Source organism: Eublepharis macularius, chromosome 14, assembly GCF_028583425.1.
Source record: "Eublepharis macularius isolate TG4126 chromosome 14, MPM_Emac_v1.0, whole genome shotgun sequence".
NCBI lineage: Eukaryota > Metazoa > Chordata > Lepidosauria > Squamata > Eublepharidae > Eublepharis > Eublepharis macularius.
The window spans coordinates 44,153,009-44,170,964 of NC_072803.1; the positions used below are offsets into that span (position 1 = coordinate 44,153,009).

General features: G+C 40.9%; 1 protein-coding gene across 4 annotated transcripts in view; it reads right to left on the reverse strand.

Moving 5' to 3' along the window:
- The window catches only part of ZNF618 (zinc finger protein 618), a 127,210-nt gene extending 110,770 nt beyond the window's left edge, over positions 1–16,440 (reverse strand). For all 4 annotated transcript variants that reach the window (XM_054997564.1, XM_054997565.1, XM_054997562.1 and 1 more), the window contains exon 1: positions 16,182–16,440. In XM_054997564.1, the coding sequence (XP_054853539.1) occupies positions 16,182–16,262 (81 nt within the window). In that variant the 5' untranslated portion in view covers positions 16,263–16,440. The remainder of the gene's footprint in view (positions 1–16,181) is intronic.
- Positions 16,441–17,956: the final 1,516 nt, after the last annotated feature.

Genomic DNA, 17,956 nt, shown 5'->3' on the forward strand with positions numbered 1-17,956 from the left:
TTGAATGTAGATTTAAAATTCCTCTCTACAATAATGGCAGAAAGATTAAGAAAACGCATAATAAATTCAATACATATTGATCAATCAAGCTTGTACCAAAGAGGTACATGAAAGATAATATACAATTTATAACAGATGCAACTGAATTTGTGAATAAGAAAAGAAAGCACCATTGTTATTTTTGAATGCAGAGAAAGCGTTTGATAATATAACTTGGCCTTTTCTATCGAATGTACTTCAGAATATGGGCTGTGGCCCAAAATTCTGGAACTGGATGCAAGGTATATACTCGAACAAATAAGCAAAGATTTTAATAAATGGAAAACTAACAGAAGCAATTTCAATAGAGAAAGGAACACACCAGGGCTGTCTCCTTTTTCCTCTATTATTTATATTAGTGATAGAGACTTTAACTAAAAAGATTAGACAAGACACAAGGATCAAAGGAATAAAAGTGGATGACAAAGAATTTAAAATGAAAAGTTAACCAGACGACATGGTTTTGAAAGTTTTGGACCCACAAAAATTGTTACAGTATGTAATGGAACATATTGAAGAATTTGGATTCATTTCAGGATATAAAATCAACAGGAAGAAGCCAAAAATAATGAAATTTTTGATGCAACAAGAAGATATTATACAGTATAGAATGCACAGCAGCTACTGATTCTATTAAATATCTAGGGACTTGTCAAAATTGTAATCTTTTAAAAAACAATTATCAGAAGACCTGGAAACTAATACAAGTGTATCTATCGAGATGGAAAAAATTAAAAATTTCGTGGCTGGAAAGAATCTCAGCAATCAAAATGAATGTATTGCCAAAATTATTTTTTTATTTCAAATGCTACCTATATACATATAGAAGAAAGAATACTAACAGACAGGCAAAGACAGATAAATTTATTTGGAATGGCAAGAAACTAAAAATAAGTTTTAAAATACTCCAAGATGAGAAAAAGAGAGGACAGTTAATAGTTCCAAATAAAAAATTATATTATCAAGTGGCAGGTCTAGTCTGGATTGCAGATTGGACACTCAGGGAAACTTGAGTCTTGGCAAGATATTAGAAATGAAGGAATCAATATTTAATGGCTATATTATCAATCAGTTTAAGATGAAAGAAGATTATTAAAACATAAATTGGAGTTCTAAGAGAGATGACTGAGTTTGAACAACTGATTAAAACACAAAAAGTTCATTTACTACAATGGATATATGTTATTATTTCAGTCAGAAACCAACGAACAAGTGAAAAAATGTACGATTAAATGGATGCAGAACTTTAAGAGATCAAATTCCTATGCATGAATGGGAACGGTTATGGGAAAAAGAAATTAAGTTCACAGCCAGCCAGGCTTTAAGAGAAAATTGGTATAAAATGTTTTTCAGATGGTATATTACTTCAAAGGATATTGAGAAAGTAGATAAAAATTATAAAGGAAAATGTCTGAAATGTCAAGATATGGATGGAACCTTCTACCATATGTGGTGGACTTGCAAAAAAAGCAAAAAGGTATTGGAAAGAAATACGCAGAAAAATGCAGAATACATTAAAATTTAAATTTCCTATGGAAGCTAAGAATATGTTATTAGGAATATTGCCTAATAAACTACCAAAAGTTTTGGAAGAGATATTTGAATATCTGGTGACAGTGGCTAGAATCATCTACGCAGCAAAATGGAAATCAGACGTCTATCCAAGCTTAGAAGAATGGGAAAATAAACTTGCAGGATATGCAGTAATGGCAAAATTAATATTTTTGAGAAACAGATCAATCATCAGATTTGAGGAGAAATGGAATGTGTATTATGCAAGCAGGAGACAAATTTAGAATGAGAAAGTTTCAAAAATTGTATATAAATGCATTGTATTGTAGAAGCAGAATGAGTTTTAAATGTAACATAAGGAAGTAGATTCCGAGCAGAAACATCTTCTATTTTCTTATTATGAGATAACAGACTTTTTTGTATTTTGATATATTACTTATCAAAATATTTGTTAAAAGTTTGATAAACTTCGTGATTTGTTAAAACTTATAGCAGGTAGGCAGAAGTGCTGAGAATATGTCATACTGAATATGCAGTAATGATGAAACCAATAACGTAGTCACAAAATGAATTAGTTATGAAATATGAAACCTAAAATGTTGAACATAAATGTACCCCAACACAAGTAAGTACCATTGTATTTTAAAGACAGGGTCTTAAAAAGTATAATGAAGTCAATGTTGGGGAGAAATATTTTTTGTCTTACATACAATACTCTGTTATATATAATTACTTATGGTCTACATAATTATGTTATACAATTCCTTTTTTTCTTTCTGTATCCCCTCTACGCTATCATTGTTTTTTAAAAAATAAAATGTTTAAAAAGAAAAAAGAGTACTGGCCATTCAAACTATACCACAAAAAAACTTTAACTATGGTTTCCCAGTCTCCTGATAGCTGAATCACACTATTTTTCCTTAATTAAAACTGGAAGCATAAAATTAAGAGTAACAATAATGCACCATTAACATATTATTACATTACATGCATAGTAATATTAATATTACAAATCACTTCTTGCACTCCAAATCACATCACAGTATAAGCCATCCACTCTCAGATAAACCTACACCCTTAATTTCTGCACAAATCACTCTTCTGAGCATACCTCCTCACTTGAAAGTAGAACAGCCCAGATCTGTAATTCATAAGGTAGTACAGAAAGACTCCTTTGCAAGCCAGGCAATTCTTTATGACCTCTCAAGCATTTAGCCACTTCTGATGCCACCAAACTTAACAGAAAGGGGACATAATTACTCTCTGTCAAAGGATGCTGACTGCGATAAAGGAAAGCCAGAGCAGTGACTCACAGTGACACAGCGGGCACCCTCTTTAGGGGCCAAAACTGCAAGCTCACAGGACTCCCTTATTAAATGGAATTATTATTGCCTACGAATGTGCTCTGGTACTCAAATTTGGTAACTGTACTGATTATTGTAGGTCAAACCAGCCCCATGAATTTTGTAACGAGAGTGAATTTTAGAAGCGGTTTGGTACATTTGAATATCCTAGTTCCAATTTTGATTCTCACAAGGGAAAAAAAATGTCCAAACCTCTACTTCTGAGCCAGTTTCTCCTTCCTCACACCAAACTTTTCTCATAAAATTTATACATTTTCCAACATTGTTTTACCATTAATCACACCCAAATGGTGTGTAATATTTTTTAAAGAGCACATAAACACACAGACACATGCATTAAAAAGAGCAAAAACAAAAGAACCATAAGCAACAACAGAAAACATGGGGGCATACCGAAATTAACTATAAATTAAATAAAAAAGAAACTAAAATAGTAATTATTAGCTCATTCCTACTTGAATAGTACCTGGAAAAAAAACGTAAGGAAATGGGGATATTGCAGTTGTACAAAAGGAGATATCTAAACACACATGCGCGCGCGCGCACCTTGGAACATGAGTTTTTTAAAAATTACACCTGGGAAAGGTCATACAGGAGTTAGCTGTGTTAGTCTGTAGTAACAAAAATAGAAAAGAGTCCAGTAGCACCTTTAAGACTCACCAACTTTACTGCCGCGTAAACTTTCGAGAATCACCGTTCTCTTGCACCTGAAGAAGAGAACGGTGCATCTGAAGAAAAGAACGGTGATTCTTGAAAGCTTACGCGGCAGTAAAGTTGGTTAGTCTTAGAGGTGCTACCAAAGTTCTTAAAGGTGCTACCAAATTTCTTCCAAAGCTGACCTAAGATTTCTGGAAGAAAAAAAACAAAGTAAGAAACAATCTTATTTTGGGTGCCAGTCTTGTACCAGTATTGTATGCCAATTTTTGTTAGCGCCAAGCAATAGTGACTTTGTACCATCTTCATCTCTTCTACAGGATATCTGGCCCACAACCACCCTTAGAAATCCAAGAAAATGAACCACCTTGCTGACTTGGTTTTCACCTCTCCTGTTATGACTGCAGAACTACCAACTCCCAGTGGCTTTGCACAAGAGGCGGGGGGGGATGCCATTTGCCCCCAAAGGAAGCAGCAGAGACTAGCACATCCCCTAACAGTTATTCCTCACATAATAAACATGATAAAAAAGCACTGCCAATTATTATATCCCCTCATCTCAAACACACACACACACAAAACCAATCCAAAAAAACATAATGGTAGTTAATGCAGAGTCAACATTTCCAGATGTAGCCTGCATACTATTTTTTTTAAACTACTCAACTGGCACACCAAACAGATTTGCAAAAAAATCAAATGGGGAGGTGGGGAGGGAGAAGAGCAGGAATAAATAAAAAGGAAGCAAAAGCATTAAATGATTTTTGAATCAATTTGCCATGTTTGTTGAGCTACAAATTTATACATTGTTATAAAATTCCAGGTTACTGTTTCAAACTCTCAGAAGAGGGGAGGGAAAAAAACAACAGGCAACAAATAAATAAATTTTGTTTAAAGAACCGATTTCCATTGATGTCATGGCAGACTCCCAAATTTGCATAATCTAAAATTTATTTAACTGTCTATCAAAACACAGCACTGAGGCTTCATGTTAAGCAAGTGAAGACTGAATTAAGGCTGCAGGAGTTGGCAAAAACAATACACTGAATTATTTTAGAACGGCAGCATGCAATCTGGCTGGCTATTTCCAATTAATTCAAAGAAAATCTATTATATTTTTATCCCTTCCTTCCTCCAAGAAACTCATCCAGAGTTTTCCCTCTTCTCTTTCTAGCCAGGCAACAACCCTGTGAGGTGTGTTCAGCTGGGAGCTAAGCTACAAGAGATGAATTATATGAGGAGGAGCATGTGAAGGGAGTCCCAATGTTAGTCGGGAAGCTGAGTTTTAAAAGAGATCAGAAGGCTTTGTTAATTTCCCCTCTCTATAGAGCCAGGGAGATCCCAGCTCAGAGGGATTGTTAATTTCCTCTTTGCCTTTCAGAAGGGGAAGTGAAACTGACAGAGCCTTCTGGAAGCAAAGAGAAAATTAACAAACCCTCTGAGCAGATCTCCCTGGCTCTGTAGAGAGAGGAAATTGACAAAGCCTTCTGATCTCTTTTAAAACTCAGCTTCCCTGCTAACACTGCCACTCCCTGTGCATGTCCTAGTGTAATTCGTCTCTTGTAGCTTAGCTCTGAGAGCGCAGACAGGCACAAGGTCACCGAGTGAGCTTCAAGGCTGAGAAGGAATTTGAAACCCATCTCAATGTCCCTAGTTCTCACCTGACACTCCAGTCCAAGGATCTGCAACTTATGGTAGAGCCAAGTGTTGCTCAGTACAGAACCAAATATGGCTCTTTAAAAAAAGAAATCAAATCTAAATGGGATGCTAAAATAACCAACACGGGAAGGGAATGGCAGGCAAAATTTTATGGGCATAAAGGGCTTCTCAGAAATGCTTTACTCTCCAAAAAGAGAAATAAGAGAGGTGAACATTAGCCAGTAATTCAAATGCAAAGTATGCAAAGATCTATGCTATGCACACAAACACTTGCACAGGATGCTCCTCTGTGTATTTAGGTCTTATTGTGAGACTTCATGCACAACACTTCCCAGTAAAAGGCTCACAGCAACCAGTGTTTGGGCTGCAGAAACGTTATGGATTATTAATCGTGTCCATTATCAGTGATGTTAAACTATATAGTTAAACTATACAAAATTTAAATCTAGTCTTACTGACACAGCAGCTCACCAACTATCCCTCAAGTCCTTCTCTTTCCCACCAGTATCCACACAGTTTCTCAGGTCTTCCAATGTTGTTTATACTTGGACTGTCCCTCAACCAAATCACCCTTCAATTTCCTTTTGGACTGACTCAACACTATTATTTAGTTCATTTATACCCAACATTTCTCCCTAGGGGGCTTACAACATACTCCTCTTCTCCAATTTATCCTCACAACAACCCTATGAGGTAGGATGTCTAGAGTGTGTGACTGGCCAAAGGCCACCCAGTGACCAATCCTTCCCTCCCCTGCAGGCGCTGCAAAGCCTGTGAACATTCAGTGACACCAAAGCATGCTGGGAGAACTCCCAAGGAGGCAAAAGCCTTTTAAAGCACATTTTGGTCAGGAAGCAAATCATCTAGGCTCAATCTAGAACCAAGAAAGGCTCCTCCAAAGGTCAGCTGGGCCCCTATGTCAAAAACTGACCCATATAACCCAGACTCCATGGTGCCACAGAGGCAGCATCTGTACAAAAGGTATGCCACACCAAGTTGCCTGCAGAGCTGGCAGAGCCAGCAAAGTTGTGCAAATATTATTAATTTTTACCGCACCCTTCCTGCAAGGAGCTCAGGAGGATGTACTAGGTCCCTCTCCCATTCCCTATTATCATGGGATTAGCCAAGATGTAACCACTGTCCAATGGTCCCCTAATGAGCATTATGGCTGATTGGGAATTTGAATCCAGAACTCCCCATTGCGACATTCATCCAACCCATACATACTTAAGGATGGCACCCACTACATACTTCAGATTGCACAGTGAATTTATTCGCAGGTGTAATTTCTTTCCTCGCTCCAAATGTAGCAAGGTTTGTTTCAAGCCCCAAATACAACAGTTGCTTCAATCAGAGACTGCCAACTTCTGTATTCTCAGAGCCCCTTCTAGTCTCCCAGTTTTGGGGACTGGAAGCATCTTTCACAATACAAAAATGACCTTTACCCAAGGGGTTGGGACCCATAACAAAACTCACATGGCTCAGCATTCACAAGCCTTTTTCAATTATGGACTACACGTACACAGGCTTAGCATTACATTCAAATACATATGTATCCTTCAGTTTTATCTTTTTGCTGATTGTGGATGTTGCACTTTTGTTTTAATTGGAAACAGCTTTGAGAAGTTTCAAGCAATACAAAGTTTACATATTAAAAAGATGCAAGATCAAAAAGATGCAGCACTGAAGGTTACTTCTTGAAAGCGGAAAGCTTCTTTTCAAATCTATCCTAAGCGGCAAACATTTTAACCCTGATTTTTTTAAAAAAAAATCTCACAGGGCCACCAGGAGCCAAGAAAAATTACTCCAGGGACAGGCGCAATCTTACAGGCATCCTCATCATGGAATCAATCAAGAATAAACCAAAACCTATCCATCAAAACTGCTCAAAAGAAGACGGGCAGCAGCGCAGGGATGCCAGCATCCTTACTAACCCTTGCTCCTGTAACTTCAACAGCAACTTAACTGCAGTCATTTGAATAACATTAGGTCCCCCACAGGGCCTAACACTCTGTGGATAAGCAGCTTCTGGTGGCCCCCGGCCAGAGGGACATTCAGCTAGCTTCGACTAGGGCCAGGGCTTTCTCTGCCCTGGTCCCGGCCTGGTGGAACGCTCTCCCAATGGAGATCCAGGCCCTGCACAACCTGTTACAGTTCCACAGGGCCTGTAAGATGGAGATGTTCCACCCGGCCTTTGATTAGGAGGATGCACTTTGCCCCCCTTTCTACTTTACTTTTAAAATTGTTTTTATTGTACTGATGTATGCCTTATATTGCCTCCACATGCAATCTACATTTCATGTACATATACATATAGAATTTAACTATCCATCCATCCGATACAAACTTGTTTTCCCCCTATTCTCCCCCCCCCCAAGAGGAACGACCATAAGAGTCATCTGCTTTATATCTTTAACCATGAGTACACTCTTTGGAGTTTCGTTAATATCATTTGGTTGGTCTCTCCTCCTCTTACCCATCTTATATATCTAGACCATTTCTTCCTTATCATTAACGTCTTTTTTCCCCATGTCTTATCCTGTTTTAGTATCGATAAAATGTCTGATTGGATCCATTCATATAAATACCAATTCCATCTTTCCAAAGTCCATTTAGAGGCATCTTTCTATCCATATGCTATTACAGCATGCTTTGCCCCCCTTTCTGACCACCATGCCCTCCCTTTGCAGCCGCCTGGATTTACATCTTGGTGGCGCCCGTGGTTGAAAGTGAATTTTGTAGTGATTGTTTAGAGGCGCCTGGATTTCTTCATGCTATCTGATTCATATGGTTATGAGGTTTTTATTATATGTTTTACAATATGTTTTATTCGGCTTATATTCCATCAGAAGGACGGGATATAAGCCGAATAAAAATCAATCAATAAACATGCGTATTATCTCTGTGCCCCTGAAAGACTTCATGTGTCAGTTTTTGCAGATTAAATTCACGAGAACAGATTAGGATCTATTTCCCTGGTCATTTGGCAACATTCTTGAATGCAGTGCCAGCTTTATTTTTCTGCATCCTTTCATAGGCTCCTTTTCCAAATAAATAAATCAGGTACTTCGGTAAAGCTGGCAGGAACAATAAAGCCAATATCAAAGGTAAAACAAAGAAATGCAGCAGAAATTAACATTTAAATAAGGAACATTTAAAAACTCTCTCTGCCCCAAGGAGCTTGCAAACTAAATTTCAACTATGAAGAAACAGGAAAGGCAAAGGTGGCTTTTGAGGAAGAGGGCTGATTCTGGCCGACACATTCACAATTAACTGTGAACTGTGTCGTTTCTTTCCTACAGCAAGAGTCCATAGATACCTGATCTTGGAATGTTCCTGGGATGCTGGGAGTGGCGGGGGTGGGGGGCGGGGAGATAGTGAGCTGTATGGCCAGAAAAAGCGGCTAGGTTGACATTTTGGATACCAGCTGACACCAGAGCCAGGCACAGCATACCACAGATTCATACCAGTAGCAGATTTCCTTCTTCTGAGTCCATGAACTAAAAAAGTAACCCCAAAGGCCATCCAGCCAAACCCCCAAACCAAAAATGGCAGCCTGCCCATATAAACAAGACAGGCACACAAATGACCTCCAAGACACACTTACGGAGCAAAGTGCTCTAACACATGAGCCCAACTGGGCGGGGGGGGGACCACAACCCAACTGTGAGTTGCCATTGTGAGATGGAGCTGTGAGAATTTTTCCTAATGATCTATCAAATTTTTATTCCATCCTTCCTTTAGTGAAGACAGAACTGCATTCATAGTTCTCCCCTCCTCCATTTTATCTTCACAACCACCCTGCAAAGTAAGCTGGACTGGAGAAGACCATCTGGAAGTCACCCAGGGGCTGAATTAGGATTTGAACCTCATTTTCCCCATCCTAGTCTGACACTCTAACCACTACATCACACAGTCTCAACTCCTCTTCTCTAACAAGCATTTGGAAGTAAATCTTTTCTTGCTCACAGGCAGCCCTCCAAACAACTTCTCACTCATAATAATGTATTTCCCAACACTGACACAGACTCTAGGATCAGAACCTGCAATGAACCAAAATGCCAGCTCTGTCCCAGTATTACTCCGACAGCATGTATTATTCCTAACAGCACCAGTTACACCATTTCAGGTTCATTCACTTGTTCATCTTCCAATGTTATATATGTTATCAAGTGTCAGCAGTGCCCTTTCACTCTACTTTGGACAAACAGGTGAGTCTCTACATAAAAGAATAAATGAACATAAATCTGGAATTAAAAATCACAACTCTCAAAAACCAGTGGAGAACATTTTAGTCTTCCAGGACATTCCACTGCTGACCTAGAAGTGCCTGTCCTCAAACAGAGAAACTTCAAGAGGAAATCACAACGTGACATTGCTAAAATGGAGTTCATTCACAAATTCAGAACAATGGAACCTAAGATGCCACGGGACTCATATCCTGCTAATGTCAGCTACAGAACTGAACCAAGCTTACTGGAATTTATTGGTTTGCTTTTAACTGCAGCTTCTTACTGGTTCAATCATATAGTCTGTAGCAAAAAAAACCCTGGTTTTGTCACTGCCATCCTTGGTTCCCTAACAACTGCAAACACAACTGCCCTGTATAGCCAAGCACTTTACCATTTATGTTTTACATTATCATGCAGGCATCTAAACACTTTGTGATTAATCAACTCTACATTTTGTGCAAGTAGTGCTCTGCAGCATCTATGGAACAGGGTTTCCTTCCACAAGAGCGCACTGGACAACGCACCAATGAATCAGGAAAATAACTCTCCTTTTAAGGCACAGATTCACTCTGCACACCTAGGAAATGTACCTGTTCTCAACTGCAGGCTGTGATCTGGAAAACGGGACCAGCTGCACCCAACCTTGCAGGACCGTTGGAAGCAACAACAAAAGACTGCAAGGCACTATGCATACACAGCTTGCCGCATCAATCACACTGCCTCATCAAAGATGGTTCCTGCTTTCAGATATCTCATCACCTTTCCTAGACCCGACTTCTACTGGCTGAAAAAGCCCTACAGCCAAGGCTGGAAACAATTCAAATTCCAAGATGCCAGATTTTTACATGACCTAACCATTGAGTCATCTGAAATTTTCCAATCCTGCCACCAGTTAACAACCTTCAATTGTGTGTGAAGAAGGGGAATGGCAAGAGGTACATGAGGCTCCCTTAAAATATCTGGGGAGGGGGGAAGCTTATAAAAAGCCCCATATCAATTTCATACAAAATCCTCTTTTTAGATCACAGCTGCACCATAAACCACCTGCAAAGAAGAAAGGTATAGCAGAAAGCACCTTGCATGCAGAAGGTCCCTTGTTCAATCTCCAGCATTTCAAGTTACAACCATCTCTAGGAACAGGTGATGGAAGAGACGTGACTATACTGGACAGCATCCACCACTCAAAGGAGACAATACTAAAGGTAGACGGATCAGTGGTGTGACTCAGTATAAGGCAGCTTAATACATTCAAACATTGGTTTGCATGGGCACTTAAACTAGAAAAAAAATCACTGGGGGCTAGGAAATGATATTAACTTATATACAAAACTACTGTTGTCTTCTGCAAGCAGGTGAAGGCTTTTTTGTTTCATTTGGTATACCCTCAGTAACTGTCACTGGCCCTCCTCCACGGTTTTGGTGTTGTGCGCTTATATGTTTTACTGATTTATATATTTTTAAACGTTTTAATTTTCCAATGTTCACCACTTTAGGGATCTTATTTGGGTGAAAAGGCAACATAAAAATATTTTAACTAAAATGAATAAATACTACACTCAAAAAGACAGCAAGTTTTTGAAGAGTATTTGAGAAATTCTCTCTTGCGTCCATTCTAATCCAGAGTTCCATGACCCATGACAGCCTCTGGGAACCTCACAAGGATGTAATACACGCAACTGACCAATGGCACGGGTTGCCAGCCTAACCATTAGAGGTAGCACTTCCTCTGAACATGGAGGTTCCATTTAGTTCTTAAGGACAAATGCAAGTGATCCACGAATGTCATGGTTTTTTAAGCTCATTAAATAGTGGCTGTCAGAACATCTTACGGCAGAACACCCTGTTTTAAATTCCTATATGCCAAGAGCAGATAATTAGAAGTCAATTGTCACATGATTAAGCATCAACTCTAGGAAGGGCTAGAAAAAAATAGTTAAAATCCCACACAAAACCATACAAAGTCCTGAGGCAAGTCTGACTAGGCCGCTGAAAAGCACTTTAAAAAAAAGATTTTGTAGCCCTCCAAGTAAATGAAAGAAATATCCAGTTTAGCTTTAAAACACTGCAGTGGCAATCGTGTTTTAGACATACACAAAACTCAACTTGTTTTAAAACAATGTGAGCTCCAGTTTTCCATATGGGGAAGGATGGGGAGAACCAGTAGGAAAAAAATGAAATCTACTTCTCATTTTGCAATTATTTCTGCCACGGGGGAAGCTTTTTAAAAACTAGGGTTTATTCACATTTTTAAAAGTCCATGAAAATGGGATACTAACATAGCAGGCAGAAAACTTCTCCCCCCGCCCCGCCTCCTCTTGCTGCTCTGGCTTCTGTTTGCAGAACATTACCAAGGAAAGGAGGCTTTCCCAAACGTGATCCTCCACCACTGGCCTGAAGCCACCTCACCATTCTAAAGCTTCATTCCCCCTGCACATGCGAACCAGGCCTCAGTTCACATGGGGTGGCAGTGTCAGGACTGCCTGGGAACAACACATCCACTTCCCTTCCTGCTAGTATTCACCTCCCACTGCTGTTCCCCAAAGCCAGGCTCAGAACTGGAGGGGAGGCTGGCCTAATCCTCCTCCTGCCCCTGCCAGGAAGAGCAAGGATAAGAAATGCCCCTCTTTAATGTACTGCTGCATAACATACATGCCTCATAAGGGTGTCCAGGCTCTCATAGGGGTCTCAAATCAAGCAAGTGCACAGGAAGTAAATCCCGTTGCCCAAGGAATATGACTGGAAGGCTTCTTTCCTCACAACCACATTCACATCATTCCTATAGGGTAGGCCAGTACGTTCGCATCATCATCTTCCCCACAGACCTGGTTGGAGACCTTTTGGGAAATCTAATTCCCACTCCATATACCAACATGAGTTCCACAAACAAAGAAAGGTGGAGTGTAAATATAATAAATAAGATTATGCATATGAGAGAAAAGACAGCATGCACACAAGCGCACAGTTGGATCTACATCATACTAACATGAATTCATGACTCAAACATCTGAACCAGCTCATCATCCAAATCCTTAAAGCCACCACCAACCAAAAGTAAAATCTGAAGACAACGAGAACTGATGCCATGTAGTTTAAATATTAATGCCACATAGTTTAAATATTAAGTATAATTTCATCCCTGAGGCAGCCTCTCTAACCAATACAGTCGTTTACAAGAAAATGATCCCCCAGAATTTTATTACTTATCTGTATGGCATTTGATCCTGTTCAGAGACTAAACTGCCTGTAACCAGGGTCCACCTTCTCAGCCAGTCATTCAGATAATCTTCCAAGGCCCTTTTTCCTATTTCACCAAGTGGCTGAGGTCCAACAGAGAGCTACACAAAAGCAGGGCCTTCTCAGTGGTGGCATCTAAATTTCAGTACTCCTTTCTAAGGGATACTTGCCTGGCTCCCATAGTAATGCAGTTTAATAACAGGTGGTTCATGGATTATAGGCTTGTTTGACTTTCTCTTTTTAAAATTTTTATATCGATGCTGTTGCTAATCCACGACAGAAAAATAGGGTACAATTTAAAAAATTACCACAAAAGAGACTTCAGCCCCAGAATTAAGCCATCATTCTCTACATAAACACCTCCCCCATCTCTAACAGCAATGGGGGGACCAGACAAGATCCCTGCCTTGGGGTCAGATTGTCACAAAGAGCTTGTAGTTGCAAATCCCTGATGCAAGGGCAACACTGCAAATTACAGTGCCACCTTTTTGGGAGGACTTTACCTGCTAGAAAAGCTAATTAAATACTCCCAGAAAATTAGATGTGCTCTACATTCTTTTAAAATTCTTTGCACCCAGCTTTGGAAGACAGAGGCATGCAAATTTCCAATTTTTCACAAAATGTTGTAAAAAAAATTATATATATTTCTAAAATAACAATCCAACATGGCTTCTTTTGCTGGGTGCCAGGGCTCAAGGAGTCACTGATTCTGAATCAAAAGAAAATTACTCAAGAGTTTTATCACCATCCAGAAAGCCAACCATAAATCTCTCTCTCAAAAATTTGGGTAAGACTTTCAAAACTCGTGGCAAGGGAAGCAAGTAAAACTGACATAGCTAATTGTCACATGGCACAAATTAGTTTTAAAAATGAGAAATTTGAGATCTGCATCAAATTTTAAATAGCGTCACCAATACAGCTTAGACAAGTTAGAAGCACACTCACAGAATAAATCGGTAACTAAAACACACTGAAAGTCCAGCAACAATTATTTATTTCCTACAATCTGCAACTAAGTGATTTTGTTGTATCACATTAATATATATTCACAACAATTCTGGCCTCTTTTCAGTACAAGAAAAAGTCATCAAGAAGAAGGCTTTTTTAACTGTTGCAAAAGAAAAAAATATTATTACCACTATTGCCACTGGGTGGATTTTTTAAATTGTCTATTTTGCTGCTATTCTAGAAACTTCCAAAATGCCTGACATTCTTCCCTTCCAATGTTTGGGGGAGGTCAGGATTGGTTACAGGTAAAATCTTTAATCCCTCACACAAATACACACTCATCTCAACAACACTGAATTTTCAATTAAATATTCCATTACAATTTAGAGGACAATTAAGCAAAATTAACAAGACATCAACTTTTCCCCCCAAATTCTGAATTTTTTTTCTAATTCAGGCTAGAAAAAGTTTTAAATTTTCTAAATACGTCTGCCTGAATTGAGGTTCTTGGACTGGAGAGGGAAGTTAAAGCTGCAGAAAAAAAAAGAGTTCTGTTCCAACACAGAAATGCCCTTTTCAAATTCACTGCTGCAGCTGTGCAGTCGGCCATCTTGATATTTTGTTCCCATTTTAAAGTGGAGACTCTGACAAGATTTTTTTTTTCAAATTCTGTGTTGACCTGCTCTTTTTCCTCTCTTTATTTCAGACTGCAGAAGCTGCATGTTCAAGATCATTTCACAGGCATTTGTTTAAAGGGAAATTCTAAGAATTAAAGGCTCATTCTCCTTTTCAAATACAAAAAGAAAAAAAAACAAAAACATAGAAACAAGAACCAAAAACTCTGAGACAAATCTTACCACAACAAATTTGTGTGGGTAGCCCCCAAATCACCTAGCATCATACAATAATGCAAGTGTGCATATTAAGGAGCATAAATTAGTGTTAGCTTTTTTTTAAAAAAATCAGCATTTAGCTACAGGGGTAAAAATTATCACCCAAAGGGGGAAAAAACAGCAGTTCTTCAGTTTTGCTTTTTTTCAAAAAATCTGCAACTTAATGATTAGTTTTTCTAATTATTATTTCTGCATACACAATTAGCATTATGGCACACATGAAGCAAAACTATTACAAAGAAATAGTATTCAGAATATCTTAAGTTATCTTAACATGTAGGCAAAAACACCCACAAAAGGGTCTCTCCCCCCCCCACTGCATAAGGTTTTAAAAATTAAAATGCCAGAATTAATTCTGGCATAAAACGAATAGCCTCAGAAAACATATGACATTTAAGAACAAAAGACTTCATTGTATTCTTAATTTCACCCTCTATGACGTTTCAGTTTTGGATTGTGTTTTAAGGAAGGTTGTTTCAAAAATAGATTTGCATAAAGCCCTAAAATTATTCCCCCCCCTTGAAAACTGGGGTGTGTCCCCAGAAAATTTCTCATTGCATATATTTTAAAATTGAACCTTAGGATCAACTTTTGGTTGGTATAAAAACAAAATCCGTATTTTTACAGTACTAAACAATTGAAATTTGCAATAAGTACAATTCTTAATTGCTTTCTTTCAAATCCAGCAGCTTCTCCTAAACTGTTCATTTCTTGAAATTACTCAGGTTTTCCTACAACTTAATTTCGTTTCCAAACACAATCGGTGTTTTAAAAAATCTGTTTTTCAACCAATCCCCTCCCCCCCCCGATTTCATTCAAATTCAAGTTTAATTTAATTTGCATATTTAAAAGACTCCTGCTTTAAAACAAATTTTGCTGACAGCAACCAGAAGCACTCACTGGCTGTTTTAAGGGCGCTTTTTAAAACCCCAGAAAGGAAGCTAATAAAACAAAGCAAAAAAAGACGTTTAAAACTCCTTAAGGATATCTCAAGAATTGAAACTTTTCCTTCGAAAATAAAGAAATAGAAAAGATTTCCTTTTTTTTTTACAATTTTAATTTCTTTTTTTCTATTTACGAAATAGTCTCCTCTAGGTGGCGTCGTTTTAATAGGAAAAAAACTAGCGTTTGGAGAAAAAAATTAGAAAAAAAATTGAGAAAGAGAAAGGTTGGCCCTGAGGGGGGGAGAACAAGAGGAATCGCGGGCGGCGGGACGCGTAGAAGCAGGGGCCAAGCCCGGGAGCCCGGGCAGCGCAGGAAGGGCACCCCGCAGCCGCCCCTAGGGCGAAAGGGAGACCCTCTTCGGAGAAGGCGCTCGCGAAAGGCGAGGGGCTGATTTTGGCTAAGCGCGAATTGGCCAGACTGACATGGCTGCTCCTGCCTGCCGCTTGGAGACTCCGCCAGGGCCGCTTTTGTGCGGCCCGGAGCGGCCCGGGGGGCAAGGATCGGGCCCGGGGGGGGCAACCTCACGACCCGGAGGGGCCCCCGGGACGGGCTCTGGGCTCCCAGCGCCCCGCTCGAGGCCAGCCACGCTGCCGGAGGCGCAACAGCAGCGGCCGCCTCCCAGGCCAGGGCGCACGGAACGCGGGGGAGCGATGCGGTGCGCCCCGCCGCTTCGCCCGGCCACCCCCCGCCCCAGCTTTTACCTGCGCTGCGGCGTGCTCGGCGGCGGCGGCGGCTCCTCCTTCTCCGGCCGCCGCCGCTCCGGAGCCTCCCGGCTCGCTCATGGGGCTGGGGTTGGGGGCGAGCGCGGCTCCTCCCGGGCCTGCCTTCTGCCACTGCTGCGCGGCGCACAATGCAGAGCGCCCGCCGGTGCCGCCTCCCTCCTCCTCGCAGCAGCAGCAGCAGCCGCCTGCGGTGCCCCCGCCGCGGCGCGGGTGGGCGGCTCGGGCTTCTCCGCCCCCTCCCGGGGCATGGGCCGGAGGACGCCGCCGCTCCTGACGCCGCCTTCAGCGCTGCCCGGCCGAGCCTCGCCGGGGCGGAGAGCGCAGCGCACCAGCCGTCGCCATCACTGGCTAGGACGGATGCGGCCGCCTCCTCGCTGGAGGAGCGGCGGCAGCGGCGGCGCAAAGGGGGACGAGGCGGCCCCGAGCACGCCTCCTCCCCGGAGCCCGGCCCGGCCTCGCTCGCCCGGCTCGGGCGGCACACAAAAGCGCGAGGCGCTGAGGGCGCGCCGCAGCTCTCGGGGATGAGCCTGCGGCCAAGTTTGGGCCCAGCCCGGCGCCGATACTTTCATCACACGCACCTTAGCCTCCGCATGAGTTAATCTGGAGCGGCTCCACACACTTCGTAACCCGGAATGCGTCCTCATACCTTGCACTCTGGATTAGTTAAACTGAAGTGACTCCACCCAGTTCGTAATCTGGATCCCAAGGTATAGGGAGTCACTCCAGAGGAACTAACCTCGAGTGCCTCCACCTATTTAATGCGGAATGACTCCGCATACTTTGAACTCCAAGTTAATCAGGAGTGAGTCTGATTAGCACTGCTGCTGTAGCAGACATGCAGGAACACCTAAAAGGTAACATTGGCACAAGATGGGTACTTCTAGGGCAAGAATTCCACAGCTGAGGTGTCACCACTGAGATGGTCCTGTCACTTATCTAACCTAACTTTGGTTGGAGTTGAAGACTATAAGCGTGAGCCAAAAGCTTTCTACAGGGGAAATTATTGCATTATCTCTGGTAGACGAAGATGAGAAATAGTATACCAGAAGGGCCCCTTACTCTTTCCCATCACCTTTAATCAGCATCAAAGGCCTTCTGTGTACCTTCAGGGTAAGGATGTTGAACACCAAAGACCAGAGTCTTCTCTGCTGTGACATCCAAATTATGGGACTCCTTCCACGGTTAGATTTTCCTCCGCTTTCACTCTCGTGCAGAGTTTTATTTTCCCAAGCTTTTGATTACTCTCTGTTGATTTGCTTTAGATGTTTGTCTCTCCCCCTCCCTCCCCTCACAGTACAACCATTCTCCACTTTAATTTCTCAGTTTATTTTTAGTAGAATGCTTTTCCAGTTTACCAAGCCTTTTTAAAAGACTCTTTAAAAAATGTTTAAATAATAGTTTTATAAATCAGTAGACATTGTTGGGTTTTATCATTCATATGCCTGTTACTGATTTTTATATTCCTCTTAAGTGGTTATTTAAATGGAAATTCTTTTGTGGGTTAGAGCATATTGCTGGGTGCCTCCTTGAAAACAATGCTATTGAGTGTAGAGGGTATGCATATTTTAAATGAATAAACCCTGCTGGGGGCAAGCGGAGAAGAGGTGATCTTTAGGATGGGGGCAGAACCATGCTGGAGAAACTAGTCCTTCAGATACTTTATGCTGGATCGTGTAACTCCCTTCCGCTAAGTTGAATCCTATGACTCCCATTCATCAAGACTTTCTGTAACAAAAGAAGGCTTCCCACAACAA